We start from the raw sequence: 19,335 nt of genomic DNA on the forward strand, positions 1-19,335 counted from the left end.
AATGGAACACCAGATATGGACCCTCAACTCTATGGTCAAATTATCTTCAACAAAGCAGGAAAAAATATGCAATGGAAAAAAGACAGTCTCTTCAATAAATCGTGCTGGGAAAATTGGACAGCTATATACAGAAGAATGAAACTCGACCATTCTCTAACACCATACACAAAGATAAACTCAAAATGGATGAAAGGCCTCAATGTGAGACAGGAATCCATCAAAACCCTAGAGGAGAACATAGGCAGTAACCTCTTTGACAACGGCCACAGCAACTTCTTTCAAGATACATCTCCAAAGGCAAGTGAAACAAAAGCAAAAATGAACTTTTGGGACTTCAACAAGATTAAAAACTTCTGCACAGCAAAGGAAACAGTCAACAAATGAAGAGGCAACCTACAGAATGGAAGAAGATATTTGCAAATGACACTACAGACAAAGGGCTGATATCCAAGATCTATAAAGAACTTCTCAAACTCAACACCCAAAAAACAAATAATCCAGTCAAAAAATGGGCAGAAGACATGAACAGACACTTCTCCAAAAAAGACATACAAATGGCTAACAGACACATGAAAAAATGTTCATCATCATTAGCCATCAGGGAAATTCAAATCAAAACCACATTGATATACCACCTTACACCAGTTAGAATGGCAAAAATGGACAGGGCAAGAAACAACAAATGTTGGAGAGGTTGTGGAGAAAGGGGAGCCCTCTTACATGTTGGTGGGAATGCAAGTTGGTAAATTCACTTTGGAAAACAGTGTGGAGGTTCCTCAAAAAATTAAAAATAGAGGTACCCTATGACCCAGCAATTGCACTACTGGGTATTTACCCCAAAGACACAGATGTAGTGAAAAGAAGGGCCTTATGCACCCCAATGTTCATAGCATCAATGTCTGCAATAGTGAAACTGTGGAAAGAGCCAAGATACCCTTCAACAGATGAATAGGTAAAGAAGATGTGGTCCATATATACAATCGAATATTACTCAGCCACCAGAAAGGATGAATACCCAACTTCTACATCAACAATGGATGGGACTGGAGGAGATTATGTAAAGTGAAATAAGTCTAGCAGAGAAAGTCAATTATCATATGGTTTCACTTATTTGTGGAACATAAGGAATAGAATGGAGGACATTAGGGAGGGGGAAAATGAAGGGGGGGAATCAGAGGGAGAGACAAACCATGAGAGACTATGGACTCTGAAAAACAAACCAAGGGTTTTAGAGGGGAGGAGGGTGGGGGGATTGGTTAGCCTGGTGATGGGTATTAAGGAGGGCATGTATTGCATGGAGCACTGTGTGCTATACGAAAAAATGAGTCATGGAACACTACATCAAAAAACTAATGATGTACTGTATGGTGACTAACATAACATGATAAAATAAAATAAAATAAAAATAAATAAATATGGCACAATAATCATGTTGAAGCACTACAGATTTGTAAGATAAAGATGACAATAAAACTTATGTGTTCAGCATGCAGAAGAAAAAATACTTTTTTCCCCTTCATAAATACTACAGGCAAAAGTATAAGTCACTGTTAAAAAACATATGCATGGAGAAGGAGCAAGATGGTGGAGGAATAGGAGACCTAAATTTCGTCTGCTCCCAGGACTCAGCTAGATAGTTATCAAATCATTCAGAACACCTACCAACTCAACAGGAGATTGAAGAAAAGAGTAAGAGCAACTCTGTTGAACAGAAAAGCGACCACTTTCTGGAAGATAGGACGTGTGGAGAAGTGAATCCAAGGCGATATTCGAGAAGATAGACCATGGGGGTAGGAAGCCTCCTCAGCTGCCTACCGGCAAGTGACACAGCAGCAAAGCACAAAATTGGAACATTTAGAAGTCTGCTCCGCTGAGGGACATCGCTCCAGTGGCTAAGAGGGGGGTGGAACCCTCACTGGGACAGTGTGGTCTCAGGACCCTTGGGGTCACAGAAAGACCAGGGGTGCCTGAGTGTGGCAGAGCTCCCACGTATTGGAGCAGGGAAGCCAGCTACAAAGATGGAGCTGAGGAGTGGGCTCCCAGCTCTGGGTTGCCATAAACTGTGATCCACAGCACAGTTGGGCCACTACTCCTCCAGCAGGGACCCAACAAGTGGCAGATCCAGGGAGCGGCAAGGGAGTGCACCACAGGAATCTGCTGGGTTTGGAGACTCCAAACAGGGTTGTGTTCCAGAGATAAAAACGCTCGGTCACAGGCTGGGTGAGCATGGAGTGCAGCCGGAGACCAGGGAGACAGGAGTGATTGACTGCTTTTCACTGAGGGCTCAGTGAGGAGTGGGGCCCTCAGTGCTCGTATCCTCCAGGGTGAGAGATTGGGAGGCCACCATTTTCATTCTCGTCCTCCAAAGCTGTACAAAAAGCTTTCAGGGAACAAAGGCTCCCGAGAGCAAACCCAAGAAAATTACTTAGCCTGGCCCCTGGAAAGGGGGGAGCAATTCCGCATCAGGCAAATACATTTGAGAATCACTGCAACAGGCCCCTCCCCCAGAAGATCAGCAAGAACATCCAGCCAAGACCAAGTTTACCGATCAATGAGAACAGCAAAACCCTGGCACTAGGGGAATACAGAACATAGAATTCATGGCTTTTTTCCCAAGATGCTTTAATCTTTCAAAGTTAATTTTTAAAATTTTCTTTATTTTTCTATTTTTTTTAGTTGACTTTTTCTTCTTTCCCTTTTCAACCAACATCTTATCAATTCCTTTTTTAAAATCTTTTTTAATTTTTCATTTTTACAGTCATATTCTATCTCTTCATTGTATTTAACCATATATACAAACATATAAGTTTTTCTGTCTTTAAAATTTTGGGATACAGTTTCTTCTAACAGATCAAAATATACCCTAAATCTAGTGTATGACGTTGTCCTAGTCTCCTGCCTGAAGACATTCTCTCTTTTTTAATTAAAAATTTTTTTTTCATTCTATTTTCAACCAATTTATCAATTCCTTTTTTAAAATCTTTTAAATTTTCATCTTTACAGTCATATTCCCTCCCTTCATCGGATTTACCCTTATTTTTGTATATATATAAGTTTTTCTTTCTTTAAAATTTTGGGAGACAATTTCTCCTAAGAGACCAAAATACACCAAAAATCTAGTGTGTGGCTCTGTTATATTCACCAGCCTGATCATATTCTTTCTGCCTCCCCCCCCCCCCCCCCCCCCCCCCCCGGAATTTTAGGTGTCTTCTGATTTGTTAAGTGTGTATTTTTCTGGGGTTGTTACCCTTTTAGCATTTTTTTTTTAGCATTTTGTTCTCTCATTCATCTATTCTCCTCTGGACAAAATGACAAGACAGAAAAACTCATCTCAGAAAAAAGAACAAGAGGCAGTACCAACTGCCACTGACCTAATCAATACAGACATTAGTGAGATTTCAGAACTAGAGTTCAGAATGATGATCATAAAGATACTAGCTGGGCTTGAAAAAAGTATAGATGATACTAGAGAATCCCTTTCTGGAGAAATAAAAGAACTAAAATCTAACCAAGTCAAAATCAAAAAGGCTATTAATGAGGTGCAATAAAAAATGGAGGCTCTAACTGCTAGGATAAATGAGGCAGAAGACAGAATTAGTGATATAGAAGACCAAATGATGGAGAATAAAGAAGCTGAGAAAAAGAGAGATAAACAACTACTGGATCATGAGGGAAGAATTTGAGAGATAAGTGATATCATAAAGTGAAACAACATTAGAAAATTGGGACCCCAGAAGAAGAAGAAAGAGAGGGGCAGAAGGTATATTGGAGCAAATTATAGCAGAGAACTTCCCTAATTTGGGGAAGGAAACAGGCATCAAAATCCAGGAGGCACAGAGAACCCCTCTCAAAATCAATAAAAATGGGTCAACACCCTGACATCTAATAGTAAAACTCACAAGTCTCAGAGACAAGGAGAAAATCCTGAAAGCAGCTCGGAACAAGAGGTCTGTAACCTACAATGGTAGAAACAGTAGATTGGCAACAGACCTATCCACAGAGACCTGGCAGTCCAGAAAGGACTGGCATGATATATTCACAGCACTAAATGAGAAAAATATGCAGTCAAGAATACTATATCCAGCTAGGCTGTCATTGAAAATAGGAGAGATAAAAAGCTTCCAGGACAAACAAAAACTAAAAAGAATTTGCAAACACCTAACCAGCCATACAAGAAATATTGAAAGGGGTCCTCTAAGCAAAGAGAGAGCCTAAAAGTAACATAGACCAGAAAGGAACAGAGACAATATACACCTTAAAGGCAATACAATGGCACTAAATTCAAATCTTTCAATAGTTACCCTAAATGTAAATGGGCTAAATGCCCCAATCAAAAGACACAGGGTATCAGATTGGATAAAAAAACAAGACCCATCGATATACTGTCTGCAAGAGACTCATTTTAGACCCAAAGACACCTCCAGATTTAAAGTGGGGGGGTGGAAAACCATTTACCATGCTAATGGATATCAAAAGAAAGCTGGGGTGGCAATCGTTATATCAGACAAATTAGATTTTAAACCAAAGACTATCAGAAGAGATGAGGAAGGACACTACATCATAGTTAAAGGGTCTATCCAACAAGAAGATCTAACAATTGTAAATATCTATGCCCCTAACATGGGAGCAGTCAATTATATAAGTCAGTTAATAACAAAAGCAAAGAAACACATTGACAGTAATACAATAATAGCAGGGGACTTTAACACCCCCTCACTGAAATGGACAGATCAGCTAAGCAAAAGATCAACAAGGAAATAAAGGCATTAAATGACACATTGGACCAGATGGACTTCACAGATATATTCAGAACATTCCATCCCAAAGCAACAGAATACACATTTTTCTCTAGTGCCCATGGAACATTCTCCAGAGTAGATCATATCCTGGGTCACAAATCTGGTCTCTACCGAACCAAAAGATTGGGATCATTCCCTGAATATTTTCGGACCACAATGCTTTGAAACTAGAACTCAATCACAAGAGGAAAGTTGGAAAGAACTCAAATACATGGAGGGTAAAAAGCATCCTACTAAAGAAAGAATGGGTCAACCAGGAAATTAAAGAAGAATTAAAAAAATTCATGGAAACAAATGAAAATGAAAACATAACTGTTCAAAATCTTTGGGGGGCAGCAAAGACGGTCCTAAGAGAAAAGTATACAGCAATACAAGGCTTTCTCAAGAAACAAGAAAGGTCTCAAATACACAACTTAACCCTACACCTAAAGGAGCTGGAGAAAAAACAGCAAATAAAGCCTAAACCCAGCAGGAGAAGAGAAATAATAAAGATCAGAGCAGAAATCAATGAAACAGAAACCAAGAGAACAGTAGAACAGATCAACGAAACTAGCAGCTGGTTCTTTGAAAGAATTAATAAGATTGATAAAACCCTGGCCAGAGTTAATAAAAATAAAAGAGAAAGGACCCAGATAAATAAAATCATGAATGAAAGAGGAGAGATCAAAGAAATGCAAACAATTGTAAGGACATATTATGAGCAACTATATGCCAGCAAATTAGATAATCTGGAAGAAATGGATGCATTCCTAGAGATGTATAAACTACCAAAACTGAACCAGGAAGAAAAGAAAACCTGAACAGACCCATAACCACTAAGGAAATTGAAGCCGTAATCAAAAATCTCCCAACAAACAAGAGCCCAGGGCCAGATGGCTTCCCAGGGGAATTCTGCCAAACATTTAAAGAAGAATTAATACCTATTCTTCTGAAGCTGTTTCAAAGAATAGAAATGGAAGGAAAACTTCCAAACTCATTTTATGAGGCCAGCATTACCTTGATCCCAAAATCAAAGACCCCATCAAAAAGGAGAGCTACAGAACAATATCCCTGATGAACATGGATGCAAAAAGTCTCACCAAAATACTAGCCAATAGGATCCAACAGTACATTAAAAGGATTATTCACGACCAAGTGGGATTTATTCCTGGGCTGCAAGGTTGGTTCAACATCCACATATGTAAAAATGTGATACACTACATTAATAAAAGAAAGAACAAGAACCATATGATCCTCTCAATAGATGCAGAAAAAGCATTTGACAAGGTACAGCACCCTTTCTTGATTAGAACTCTTCACAGTGTAGGGATAGAGGGTACATACCTCAATTCAAAAAAGCCATCTATGGAAAACCCACAGCGAATATCATACTCCATGGGGAATAACTGAGAGCTTTTCCCCTAAGGTCAGGAATATGGCAGGGATGTCCACTATCATGACTACTGTTCAACATAGTACTAAAAGTCCTAGCCTCAACAATCAGACAACAAAAAGAAATAAAAGGCATCTGAATCAGCAAAGAAGAAGTGAAAGTCTCACTTTTTGAGATGATATGATACTTTATGTGGAAAACCTAAAAGACTCCACCCCAAAACTGCTAGAACTCATATAGGAATTCAGTAGAGTGGCAGGATATAAAATCAATGCACAGAAATCAGCTGCATTTCTATACACCAACAAGACAGAAGAAAGAGAAATTAAGGAGTCAATCCCATTTACAACTGCACCCCAAACCATAAGATACCTAGGAATAAATCTAACCAAAGAGGCAAAGGATCTGTACTCAGAAAACTATAGAATATTCATGAAAGAAATTGAGGAAGACACAAAGAAATGCAAAAACGTCCCATGCTCATGGATTGGAAGAACAAATATTGTGAACATGTCTATGCTACCTAGAGCAATCTATATATTTAATGCAATCCCTATCAAAATACCATCAACTTTTTTCAAAGAAATGGAACAAATAATCCTAAAATTTGTATGGAATCAGAAAAGACCTGAATAGCCCAAGGAATATTGAAAAAGAAAAGCAAAGCCGGTGGCATCACAATTCCGGATTTCAAGCTCTATTACAAAGCTGTCATCATCAAACAGTATGGTACCGGCACAAAAACAGACACATAGAACAATGGAACAGAATAGAGAGCCCAGAACTGGATCCTCAACTCTCTGGTCAACTAATCTTCGACAAAGCAGGAAAGAATGTCCAATGGAAAAAAGACAGTCTCTTCAACAAATGGTGTTGGGGAAATTGGACAGCCACATGCAGAAGAATGAAACTGGACCATTTCCTTACACCACACACAAAAATAGACTCCAAATGGTTGAAAGACCTGAATGTGAGACAGGAGTCCATCACAATCCTAAAGGAGAACACAGGCAGCAACCTCTTCGACCTCAGCTGCAGCAACTTCTTCCTAGACACATCGCCAAAGGCAAGGGAAGCAAGGGCAAAAATGAACTCTTGGGACTTCATCAAGATAAAAAGCTTTTGCACAGCAAAGGAAACAGTCAACAAAACCAAAAGACAACTGACAGAATGGGAGAAGATATTTGCAAATGACATATCAGATAAAGGGCTATTATCCAAAATCTATAAAGAACTTAACAAACTCAACACCCAAAGAACAAATGATCCAATCAAGAAATGGGCAGAAGACATGAACAGACATTTCTGTAAAGAAGACATCCAAATGGATGGGCTCCTGGGTGGCTCAGTCAGTTAAGCGTCTGCCTTCGGCTCAGGTCATGATCCCAGGGTCCTGGGATTGAGTCCCACATTGGGTTCCCTGCTCAGCCGGGAGCCTGCTTCTCCCTCTCCCTCTGCCCCCACCCCCACTTGTGATTTCTCTCTCTCTCTGTGTCAAATAAATAAATAAATCTTTAAAAAAGAAGAAGAAAAAGAAGAAGAAGAAGAAGACATCCAAATGGCCTTACAGACCATGGGAAAGTGCTCAACATCACTCAGCATCAGGGAAATCCAAATCAAAACCTCAATGAGATACCACCTCACACCAGTCAGAATGGCTAAAATTAACAAGTCAGGAAACGACAGATGTTGGCGGGGATGCGGAGAAAGGGGAACCCTCCTACACTGTTGGTGGGAATGCCAGCTGGTGCAGCCACTCTGGAAAACAGGATGGAGGTTCCTCAAAAAGTTGAAAATAGAGCTACCATATGATCCAGCAATTGCACTACTGGGTATTTACCCCAAAGATACAAATGTAGGGATCCGAAGGGGCACATGCACCCCAATGTTTATAGCAGCAATGTCCACAATAGCCAAACTATGGAAAGAGCCTAGATGTCCATCAACAGATGAATGGATAAAGAAGATGTGGTATATTATGCAGTCATCAAAAAATGAAATCTTGCCATTTGCAATGATGTGGCTGGAACTAGAGGGTATTATGCTAAGTGAAAGAAGTCAATCAGAGAAATCATATAATCTCACTGATATGAGGAATTTGAGAAAAAAAACAGAGGATCATAGGGGAAGGGAGGGAAAAATGAAACAAGATGAAACCAGAGAGGGAGACAAACCATAAGAGACTCTTAATCTCAGGAAACAAACTGAGGGTTTCTGGAGTGGAGGGTGGTGGAAGGGCTTGGGTGGCTGTGTGATGAATACTGGGGAGGGTACGTACTATGGTCAGTGCTGTGAAGTGTGTAAGACTGATGAATCACAGACCTGTACCCCTGAAACAAATAATACATTATATGTTAATAAAAAAATATGCATGAAAGATTTAAAAAATGATTTTGTATATGTTTATTTTGTAAGTGGTCATATTGCAAGTTCATGAAAAAAAGGTGAAACGTATAACACAGTCTTAATACTTGTATACATTCAGTATAAAAAATAAAGCGTCACACTGGAAAACCATATGGAATTTCCTCCAAGAAGTTAAAAAGAGCTACCCTATGACCCAGCAATTACACTACTATGTATTTATCCAAAGCATACAAAAACAAGTGATTCGAAGGGGCACATGTACCCCAATGTCCACAATAGCCAAAATATGGAAAGATCCCAGATGTCCATCGACAGATGAATGGATAAAGAAGATCTGGTGTTTGCGTGTGTGTGTATATATATATATATACACACACATTTTTAATTATATATACATTCTATATATATAATGGAATATTACTCAGCCATCAAAAAGAATGAATTCTTGCCATTTGCATGGATGTGGATGGGACTAGAGTGTATTATGTTAAGTGAAATAAGTCAATAAGAGAAAGACAAATACCATATGATTTTGCTCATATGTGGAATTTAAGAAATAAAACATATAAACATAGGGGATTGGAAAGAAAAATAAAATAAAATAAAAACAGAGAGGGAGGCAAACCATAAGAGACTCTTAACTATAGGAAACAAACACAGTTGCTGGAGGGGAGATGGGTGGTGGGGATGGGGTGATTGGGTGATGGGGTGATGGGCATTAAGGAGAGTACCTGATATAAGGAACACTGGGTGTTATATGCAACTGATGAATCACTAAATTCTAGCCCTGGAAATAATAACACACTAGATGTTAACTAAATTGAATTTAAAAAAAAATCTGTGAAGATGTCACAAAGTGACATTTCACAAAGTGAAAATTTCAACAAAGAGATTGAGAATATTAAAAGGTTCCAAACAAAAATCACAGAATTGAAGAATACTATAACTGAACTGAAAAATTCAATAGAAGAGTTCAAGAGGAGACTAGATTAAATGAAAGAAAAGATCAGTGAATTCAAAGACAGGGCAGTGAAACTCATCCAGTCAAAATAGCAAAAAGAAAAAAAAGAATGAAAACAGTAAAGATAGCTTAAAGGACTTATGGGACACTATGAAGCAAATCAAAGGAATTATAGGAATTCCAGAAGGGGAAGCAAAGGGCCAGAAAGCTTATTTGAAGAAATAGTGGTTAAAAACTATCCTTACCTGGGGAGAGAAACACATCCAAATATAGAAATCCCAAAGAGTACCAAATTAGATGGATCTAAAGAGACCCACACCAAGGCACATTAAATTTTCAAAAGTTAAAGACAAAGAGAGAATCTTAAAAACACCAAGAGAAAAGCAACTTTTCACAGAGAGGGGAATCTCTTTAAGACCTTGAGCAGATTTCTCAGCAGAAACCTTAAAGACCAGAAAGGAGTGGCATGATATATTCAAAGTGCAGTAAGAAAAAAAACTGCTGATCAAGAATACTCTACCCAAAAAAGCACTCATTAAGAATTGAAGGACAGATACAATTTTGCAGACAAACAAAAGCTGAAGTATTCATCATCATTAGATTGCCCTTACGAGAATTGTTAAAGGGAGTTCCTCAAGCTGAAATGAAAGAATACTAACTAGTAACGTAAAAATCTATGAAAGTATAACATTCACTGATAAAGGTAAACATGTAATTAAATTCAGAATACTCTAATATTGTAATGATAGTGGGAAATCACTTATAACTCTAGTGTAGAGGTTAAAAGACAAAGGTGTTAAAAATAGCTATAACTACAATAATTTGTTAATGAATACACAATATAAAAAGGTATAAATTGTGATCAGAAATCAGAAACATAAATTGTGGGAAGGGAGTGTAAAAAGGTAGTTTCTATATACATTAGAGTTAGGATGTTATCTGCCTAAAATACACTATTATAAGATTTTTGCAAGCCTCATGGTAACCACAAAGCAAAAACCTATAGAAGTATGCAAAAGACAGAGAAATCAAAACATAACACTACGGGAAATCATCAATGCACAAAAAAAGACAGCAGGAGAGGAAGAAAGGAACTATAAAACTGCCAGAAAACAAGATAGCAATAGTAAGCCTGTACATATCAATTCATACTTCAAATTTAATAGACTAAAATCTCTAATCAAAAAACACAGAGTGGTTGAATGAATATAAAAATAAGACCTAATTATATGCTGCCTACAAGAGAATAACTTCAGATTTAAGTATACACAGACTGAAAATGAAGGGATGGAGAAGATGTTCCATGCCAATGGAAACCAGAAGAAAGCAGGGGTAGGTATGTTTATATCAGAAAAAAATAGACTGTAACTTAAAAACTGTAATAAGAGACAAAGAAGGTCAGTATATGATGACAAAGGGGTCAATTCATCAAGAGTATATAACACTTGTAAATATGCACCCAACATAGGAGCAGCTAAATTTATAAAGCAGGTATTAACAGATTTGAAGAAAGAAATACACATAAATACAATATTAGGGGACTTTAATACCCCACTTTCAATAATGGATAGGTCAGCCAGACAGAAAATCAATAAAGATTGGACTTAAACTATGCTTTAGACCATATGGACCTAAACATTCTATCCAACAGCAGCAAAAAATACATTCTTCTCAAGCACAAATGGAACATTCTCCCAGAAAAATCATATATTAGGCCATAAAAACCAGTCTCAGCAAATTTTAAAAGACTGAAAACATTCCAAGTAACTTTTCTGACTATAATGGCATAAAACTAGAAATAAATGACAAAAAGAAAACTGGAATACTCATAAATATGTGGTAATTTAACAACACGCTCCTGAACAACCAATGGGTCAAAGAAATGAAAAGAGAAATTAAAAAATCTTGAGATAAATGAAAATGGAAATACAACATACTAAAACTTATGGGATGCAGCAAACAATAGAAAAAAAATCAATGCAACTAAGAGCTGGTTTTAGGAAAAGATATATAAAACTGATAAACCTTTAAACTAGACTAAGAAAAAAAGAAAAAAGACTCAATTAATAAAATCAGATTTGAAAGAGGAGACTTGACAGCTTATGACAGAGAAATCCAAAGGATCATAAGAAACTACTATGAACAATTATACATCAATAAATTGGATAATGTAGAAGAAACGTATAAATTCCTAGAAACATAAGTTACAAGATGAACAAGGTTTGAGGATCTAATGTATAACATGATGCCTATAGTTATAATTAAAATTTGCTAAGAAAGTAGAATTTAAGTGTTCTCACCAAACAAATAAACAAATGAACAAACAAATGAACAAAAAGTATGTGAGGTGATGAATGTGTTAATTTAATTTCATGGAAGGAATCATTTCACAATGTATAATATATCAAATCATCACATTGTACACTTTAAATGTATTACAATTTCGTCAACTGTATTTCAATAAAGATAAAAAATTTTTTTTAAATTTTATTTTCCCCCTTGTGCTAACACAGTTCTATGGAAAATCTCAAGAGAAATTTTCTTTGAGTAATTTGTTTTTCAGTATTTCATTGCTTATTAGTTGGGTCAATATACAAAGCATTTCTCCTCCCAAGAGTTGTTTACTGAGCTCACAAATAACCTGATTGAGGGAAGTGCTATGTGGATTAAATGGACAACAGTTATACCATATAACAGGAGTACATGTAAACTTCTCCTAAAAGCTTACCTTCTTTCTTAAAATTAGAAGAGCAACATTGTGCTTTCTGATTACATGGGATTAAAAAAAATTAAATATATGCATGCATACATTCCTAGTCCTTTAGCCCTACTCTTGTGTACTTTTAATTTTTTACCTCATTTCCTAGGAGGGCATTTACACAGGCTTCTGATGCATCACAGATGGCTGTGAGATCATGTCCTCCTTCTAGAGCCAACACCACGTGTCCATCAGCCAATGTCATCAACTGCTTCGTCAAATGACCAAAGCCTATCATAACACAAACAGAACATTTCAAAGTATTAAATCAGAAGAGAATATTACTAGAATTTAATATTGATTGAGCTTTTACTATGTGTGTGTCCTTTCTCAGCACCTTCCATGAGCTAATTCATTTAATACTTACAAAAACTTAATAAATTAGGTGCCATTACTATCTATATTTTACAAATGTGGGAACCAAAATCCAAGATCCCACAGCTAAGAAGCATCACAACCAAAATTTATACCAAACAATATGGCTCCTCCCCAGTGCACAGTAGTGGCTTTCACAACACATTCTATATGTACCTGGATGAAAAACTTGATAGCATTTGACAAGTGTTAATAAGGTCAATAATCTCCTTTGCTTGATTTTTGTTTCTTATCTCCATCATTTGTCTTATTATAAAAGGAAGTTTTTTGGTTTTTTTTACGTATCACCTCAAATTACTTAACTACCACATTAGATTTTTATAGACATCACATTAGATTTTTATAGACATAATTTTGATTATGAAATAGTTAATATAAAAAATAACGTCTACATATATTATAAAGTATAATGATATGAGAAACACCTGTTCACTCACTTTCCAATTTAAGGAAAATAATGTTAGCAATACTTTTGAAGCCCCTTGTGTACTTCTGTTAACATCCCTCCTCCTCTCTGTGGGAAATTAGGATCTTTGTGTTGATAATTCCTTTGCTTTTTTTTTAACTTTATAAAAATGTTTTTTTATTTTTACAACTTGCTCTTTTCATTCAATATCTTGTTAACTCATCTCTGTTGATAAATGTAGCTATAGTTATTTGTTGTGTAGTAGGCCATAGTATGAGTATAAAAGAATTTATTTACCCAATCTCCTGATGACAGATTTTTGCATTTTTTGTTATTACAAAACCCCAATGCTTTGTTATTACAAACAATGCCCACAGAACATTTTTATAACACTCTTGTGGTTCACATGTGCAACAATGGACTAAAATCATTGTGGCTTAAAATCTGCTAAATAATACTAGATTATTTCTAAAAGGCAATAATAATCAACCTCACTCTGAGCAGTGTATATAAGAATTCCAGGTTAGTCACATCCTTGCCAACGTTTGGTATAATTTGTCAAGTAAGTGAGTGAATAATGGCATCTTATTGTGCTTTCATTCAGTTTTAGGACGGACCTTACTATTTCTACTTTGAATTAAAGTTTTTATTATAAATAGATATTAAATTTGTTTATACCAAAATGAGATGTTTTTTCTCCTATAATTTCATAGTTGTTGTGAGTCACATTAATTAGTATTTCTAATATTAAGCCATCATTAAATTTAAGGAGTAAAATAAGCTTGGTTGTGATGTAATTATCTATTTTGTACACAGCTGGAATTGTTTTACTATGGTTTGTTCAGGATTTTTTCACCTATGTTCATGAATGGGGTTAATCTATAATTTTTCAGTCCTATATTGGCCATGTTGAATTTTGATGTGGTCAGGATCACCTTTTTCCATTATCTGATTCTAGAAAGTTGGGTAGAAATCTCCTGGAAAACCATTTGAGTTTTGTGGTTTTTGAGGAAGATTTTTAACTACTGATAGAATTTCTTTAACAACTATAGGACTACTCATGCTTTCTATATCTTCATAAATTATATTTTTCTAGAAATTTACTTAAGTGTTCAAATTTGTTGAAATAAAGTTGTTTATTTATTATCTAATTTTGGAATTCCAATTAGATGTATGTGGTCATTGTCATTATATTCTCAATGTCTCTTAAGCTTTGTTTCATATTTTTTATGTCTCTTTCTGTCCTGAATTATATATATTTTTATTTCAGATCTACCTTCCAGTCTTTCTTTCTCCACATGTGTCTAATCTACTGTTTAACATTTCTATTGGTATCTTCATTTCAGTGATTATACTGTTCAATTCCAGGTGTTCTATTCAGTTAGATTTCATAACTTCTTATTTTTATAGTTTCTTATTCTTTGCTCATCGTTCTATTTCTTCCTTTATTTCTTTACCCATAATTATTTTATATTCTGTATCTGTTATTTGAAGTCTTTATGGCCTAGTATTACTATTTGTTGTTTCTGCTGATTCATCCTTATGATGTCTTAATTCTCCTGTTTTTTTATTTTATTTATTTATTTTTTTTTGAGCTCATATACATTGGAACTTCCTATGTAAGAAGTTTTTGGAGCCTGAACCTGGGTTGAGTGTGATTTTGTTTGCCTCTACTGGATGGCTGGGATACTATCACCTAGGATAAATTTTAAATTCTTAGATTGCAGGGACTTTTTTTTTTTTAATGCACAGTTACTGTAAATGTGGACCCAAAACCTGATTACAAATTCTCATGTAAAAAATGAGGTTTTTTCCCCTTTTTATTTTCATTGCTTTTGAAATTCCCTCTATTCATAGCCCTAGCTAAGATATATTTGTTTTTTTTATTCAGCAGTATTTCCTCTTCCATTCACCCTTTTCCTTAGAATTGCCCTTTCTTATTCCTTTCTTTATGCTGGTCTCCAACAAAACTTCTCCCTTCATAGACCCAAGGCTTTGACTCCCTTTTCCAGTATGCAGTAATCTTTTAATAATGTTCAAGCTCTATCCAGCTGGAGACTTTGGGATAGCCCAGGGTAGCCAACAGCTACAGGATTTGCTCACCTTCCTTCATCTTTTTGGAAGTCATTCAAAAATTTTAAAAAGTAGTTTTGCTATTTTCACGTGGAAGTGTTTCAGGATGTACAGACTCTCAGACTGCCAAATGTAAATGTCTCTCATTCAACATTTCAAAAAAATTAACACTGCATCCAACTTGCCCAATTTCAAGGACAATGACAAAAAAGAAATAAGATAAATGAAAGTAAGTAAAACCATGTGTTCAATATGGCATTTCATTTTTTTTCTTTTTTTTCTTTTGTTTTGTATTGTGATTTATTTACAAAATTTCACCACATAATAGTAATCACTTTTTTAAAAAAAATCAGTATCAGTCCTATAAAGGCTATTAGGATAAATTCTTAAGCCTACAAAAATTGCCTTAGTACCAATGTTCCCAGGCATATTATTGTTACCTAAAATCTGACTCCAAAGCCCACATGTAGTTTCTGATTATACACAGTCAATTTGAAGTACAATCTAATTAGACTGACAGGGGACAGTGGAGGACCCAAGCACTTTTATCAACTTCTATAAGAGGTGTATGTTAGCCTACTGGTTACATCCCTCTAGCTGTACCCCACCATTTATTTATAATGGGACTACTGAGTTGCCCCATTATGCTAAAATATGATCACTTTGGAAAAACCAAGGCATTATCTAGACAATCTAGACTCTTCAATGGGGTGAGTAAAAAGTGGCTATCAGTAGTCAAAAATAGTTTCATTTCTTTGAAGTTTTTCCTTTTCTGGACTCCTTGTCTTTTTCTTATTTTGAAGGCTTTGAAGATTTTGTCTTTTTCTTGATCAGTGTATCAGTTTCCATAGACTCTTGGTCTTTTTCATCAGATTGAGAATCATCTTCATTTAACTCTTCATTGTATTCAGAATCCAGTCTCTGGTTTGTCAGGAACTGGGATATAGCTACGTGGAACTGAATGCAAGTGACATTCGGAGTAAAAACAGTTTGAAGGAGATTGTTGCTGAATCACTGAATAATACCAGCATCACAGGCTTTTATTCAACTTCTCAACACAGGTCAGGTAGAGCAGCCCAGCCCATTCAGTAAGCATGAAACATGCTCTCATCATGGATGAAGTAGATGGCATGGTAGGCAATGAGGACAGGGGAGGAATTGAGGAATTAATTGGTCTGATAAAACATAAAAAAATTCCCATTATTTGTATGTGCAATGATAGAAATCATCCCAAGATTCACTCATTGGTTCATTATTGTTTTGATCTTAGTTTTCAAAGACCTTGAGTTGAACAGATTAAGGGTGCTATGATGTCTATTGCACTTAAAGAGGGTTTGAAGAGCCCCGCCTCCAGCTATGAATGAAATAATTTTGGGAGCTAATCAAGATATCAGACAGGTTTTACACAATGTGAGGATGTGGTGTGCACGAAGTAAGGCACTAACCTATGACCAGGCCAAGGCTGATTCTCATAGAACCAAAAAGGATATGAGACTGGGCCCATTTGATGTTGCCCGGAAAGTGTTTGCCGCTGGAGAGGAGACCACTCATATGTCACTTGTGGACAAGTCAGATCTCTTTTTTCATGATTATTCAATAGCACCCCTATTTGTCCAGGAGAACTACATACATGTGAAGCCTGTAGCTGCAGGGGGTGACATGAAAAAGCACCTGATGCTTTTAAGCAGAGCAGCAGATGGCCTATGTGATGGTGATCTAGTGGACCATCAGATCCAGAGTAAGCAAAACTGGAGTCTTCTGCCCATACAGGCCATTTATGCCAGTGTTCTTCCTGGAGAGTTAATGAGGGGGTACATGACCCAGTTTCTTACCTTCCCAAGCTCGTTGGGGAAGCACTCATCTACTAGCAAACATTTTCATATTGTACAGGACCTAGCACTGCACATGAGTCTCAGAACTGATTCCAGCAAAAGGACTGTAAATGTGGATTATCTGTCACATATAAGGGATGCAGTTGTACAGCCCTTGACCTCACAATGGGCAGAAGGAGTGCAGGATGTTATTGCTCTTATGGAATCCTACTACTTGATGAAAGAAGACTTTGAGAATATCATGGAAATTAGCAGCTGGGGAGGCAAACCTAGTCCCTTCTCCAAGCTGGATCCCAAGGTGAAAGCAGCCTTCACAAGAACTTATAGTAACACTGGGTGTAATACACAAACAATGAATCATGGAACACTACATCAAAAACTAATGATGTGTTGTATGGTGACTAACATACCATAATAAAAAAATAAATAAAACAAAAAAACAAAAAACAAAACAAGAACTTACAATAAGGAAGTCTACCTTACTCCATATTTACTTCAAGCAATAAAGCACAGGCACAGCACTGGCATTTCATTTTTTTAAATTGCTTTAAGAACTTGCAAGGAATTGCAAGGAATAAACATTTAATTTTTAAATCAATTATATCTTTAATAATTAATAGACTTTAAAGAGCAGTTTGGGTTTAAAGAAAAACTGAGCAGAAAGTACAGAGTTCCCATATACCTCACTGTCTTTTCCTCTATTACTAACATCTTGCATTACTGTGGTACATTTGCTACAATTGATGAGCCAGTATTGATATATTGTTGTTAACAAAAGCCAATGGTTAGGATTTACTCTTTGTATTGTATGGTTCTGTGGGTTTTGACAAATGCATAATGTCAGGTATCTACCATTATATTATCCTATAGTATGGTTTCACTGTCCTTTATAAAAATCCCCTGTTCTCCACCTATTCATCCTTCCTCTCCACCCCCTAACATCTGCAAATCGATTACCTTTTTTGTCTCAATAGTTTTATCATTCATTTTACAATGTTTACAGTAATTCAAATTTTTAGCTTCTTGTATTAGCCATTCTGCAGTACAAGAACATTTTTTTTCATTTTTCTTCATTCATATAGTACTTATAATATTTAGAATATTTCTAAATCCATAAAAATGTGAAAGAATAATCTTGAATATGGAAGTGCATGCTCTGCAAGCCTGGCTGGACTACTTTCAAACCTGATCTCTGTTCTTCTCTAAAGCATTGTGGTCTTTGTTTGAGAAGAAAGGAATTCTCAGAATAAAGTTGATAGAACTAAATGAAAGCCTATCAAGTTGTGAAACAACTAGACCCCCAAACCAAACTAAGTTTCTTTCATTTGGAACAATAGAATAATATAATCTTAATCTTTGGAATGCACTGAGATATCCACCCAATAAACCATAACTGTCCAGAACCTCACAAGAACTTACAATAACACTGGGTGTTATACACAAACAATGAATCATGGAACACTACATCAAAAACTAATGATGTACTGCTCTAGCATTTGAGGTAAGCCAAAAACAAGATTTCACTTCCCCACTACCTTGAAGCACTTCATTGTTGACTCTATCCATTTAGCTACTATTTTGATAGAAGTCCAAATAGTCATTTATAATTACTCTATGTTTCTAAATAGTTGGCAAAAATTATTCTAAAAAGTATTTTAAAATTAGATAAAAACTGTTTTCAAGCATTGAAATATTCCTCACTTTTTCTGGACCTCGTGATGATACCAATAAGAGTCTTTTCCATGGGCCACTTAGAAATGAGGATGACCATACTAAACTCCCCACCTTCTTACATGATTACTATAAAAAGAATGCTAAGCTTTCAAAAATGTGTAATGCAAAGTTCTGATTTCTAATGCTTAGAAATGTTCAAAGCTAATAGCACATAGTAACTAGTTCCATTCCAGAAAATAAAAATGCAAGAAATACTCATAATACTCAGAGGCAAAAAGGCAAATATTTCTGCTAATCATATTGTTAAATATTCAGAAGTTTTTTCCTATAACTCTAAACCAGGGCTATAGTGAGAAATTAAAACATATAATAATAAATCAAGCCAGTATGCCGTATCTTTCATACTAAAGGTTCCTAACAATTGAGCATTCAATTATCTAAAGTCATTACTGAGCAGATCAAATCACATGGATTTAGAAAAAGAGAGAAAGTCTCAAATCTGATTTAAGCTCATTGTTTCCCTTGGAAATAAAAAAAAGGCTCATAAAATACCAAATTTAGATGGGATAGTAAAAAGTGGAAGGAAAGAATGGAATGAAGTTAATCTTTGATCTCTATCCAAATTCCTCTTTCTTCTACCTACAGGGTTTATTTCCATTCACATGTTACCCATGTGATTTTAAGCCACAGACTGAAGCAGCTGAACTTTTGAGTTATG

At 35.9% G+C, this 19,335-nt stretch overlaps 1 protein-coding gene across 13 annotated transcripts in view; it reads right to left on the reverse strand.

The window, feature by feature from the left end:
* The window catches only part of HDAC9 (histone deacetylase 9), a 912,577-nt gene that overhangs the window by 70,924 nt on the left and 822,318 nt on the right, over positions 1-19,335 (reverse strand). For all 13 annotated transcript variants that reach the window (XM_032401986.1, XM_032401978.1, XM_032401976.1 and 10 more), the window contains one exon: positions 12,355-12,488. In XM_032401986.1, the coding sequence (XP_032257877.1) occupies positions 12,355-12,488 (134 nt within the window). The remainder of the gene's footprint in view (positions 1-12,354; positions 12,489-19,335) is intronic.

This window comes from Phoca vitulina, unplaced genomic scaffold (assembly GCF_004348235.1).
Source record: "Phoca vitulina isolate PV1807 unplaced genomic scaffold, GSC_HSeal_1.0 scaffold4, whole genome shotgun sequence".
Classification (NCBI taxonomy): domain Eukaryota; kingdom Metazoa; phylum Chordata; class Mammalia; order Carnivora; family Phocidae; genus Phoca; species Phoca vitulina.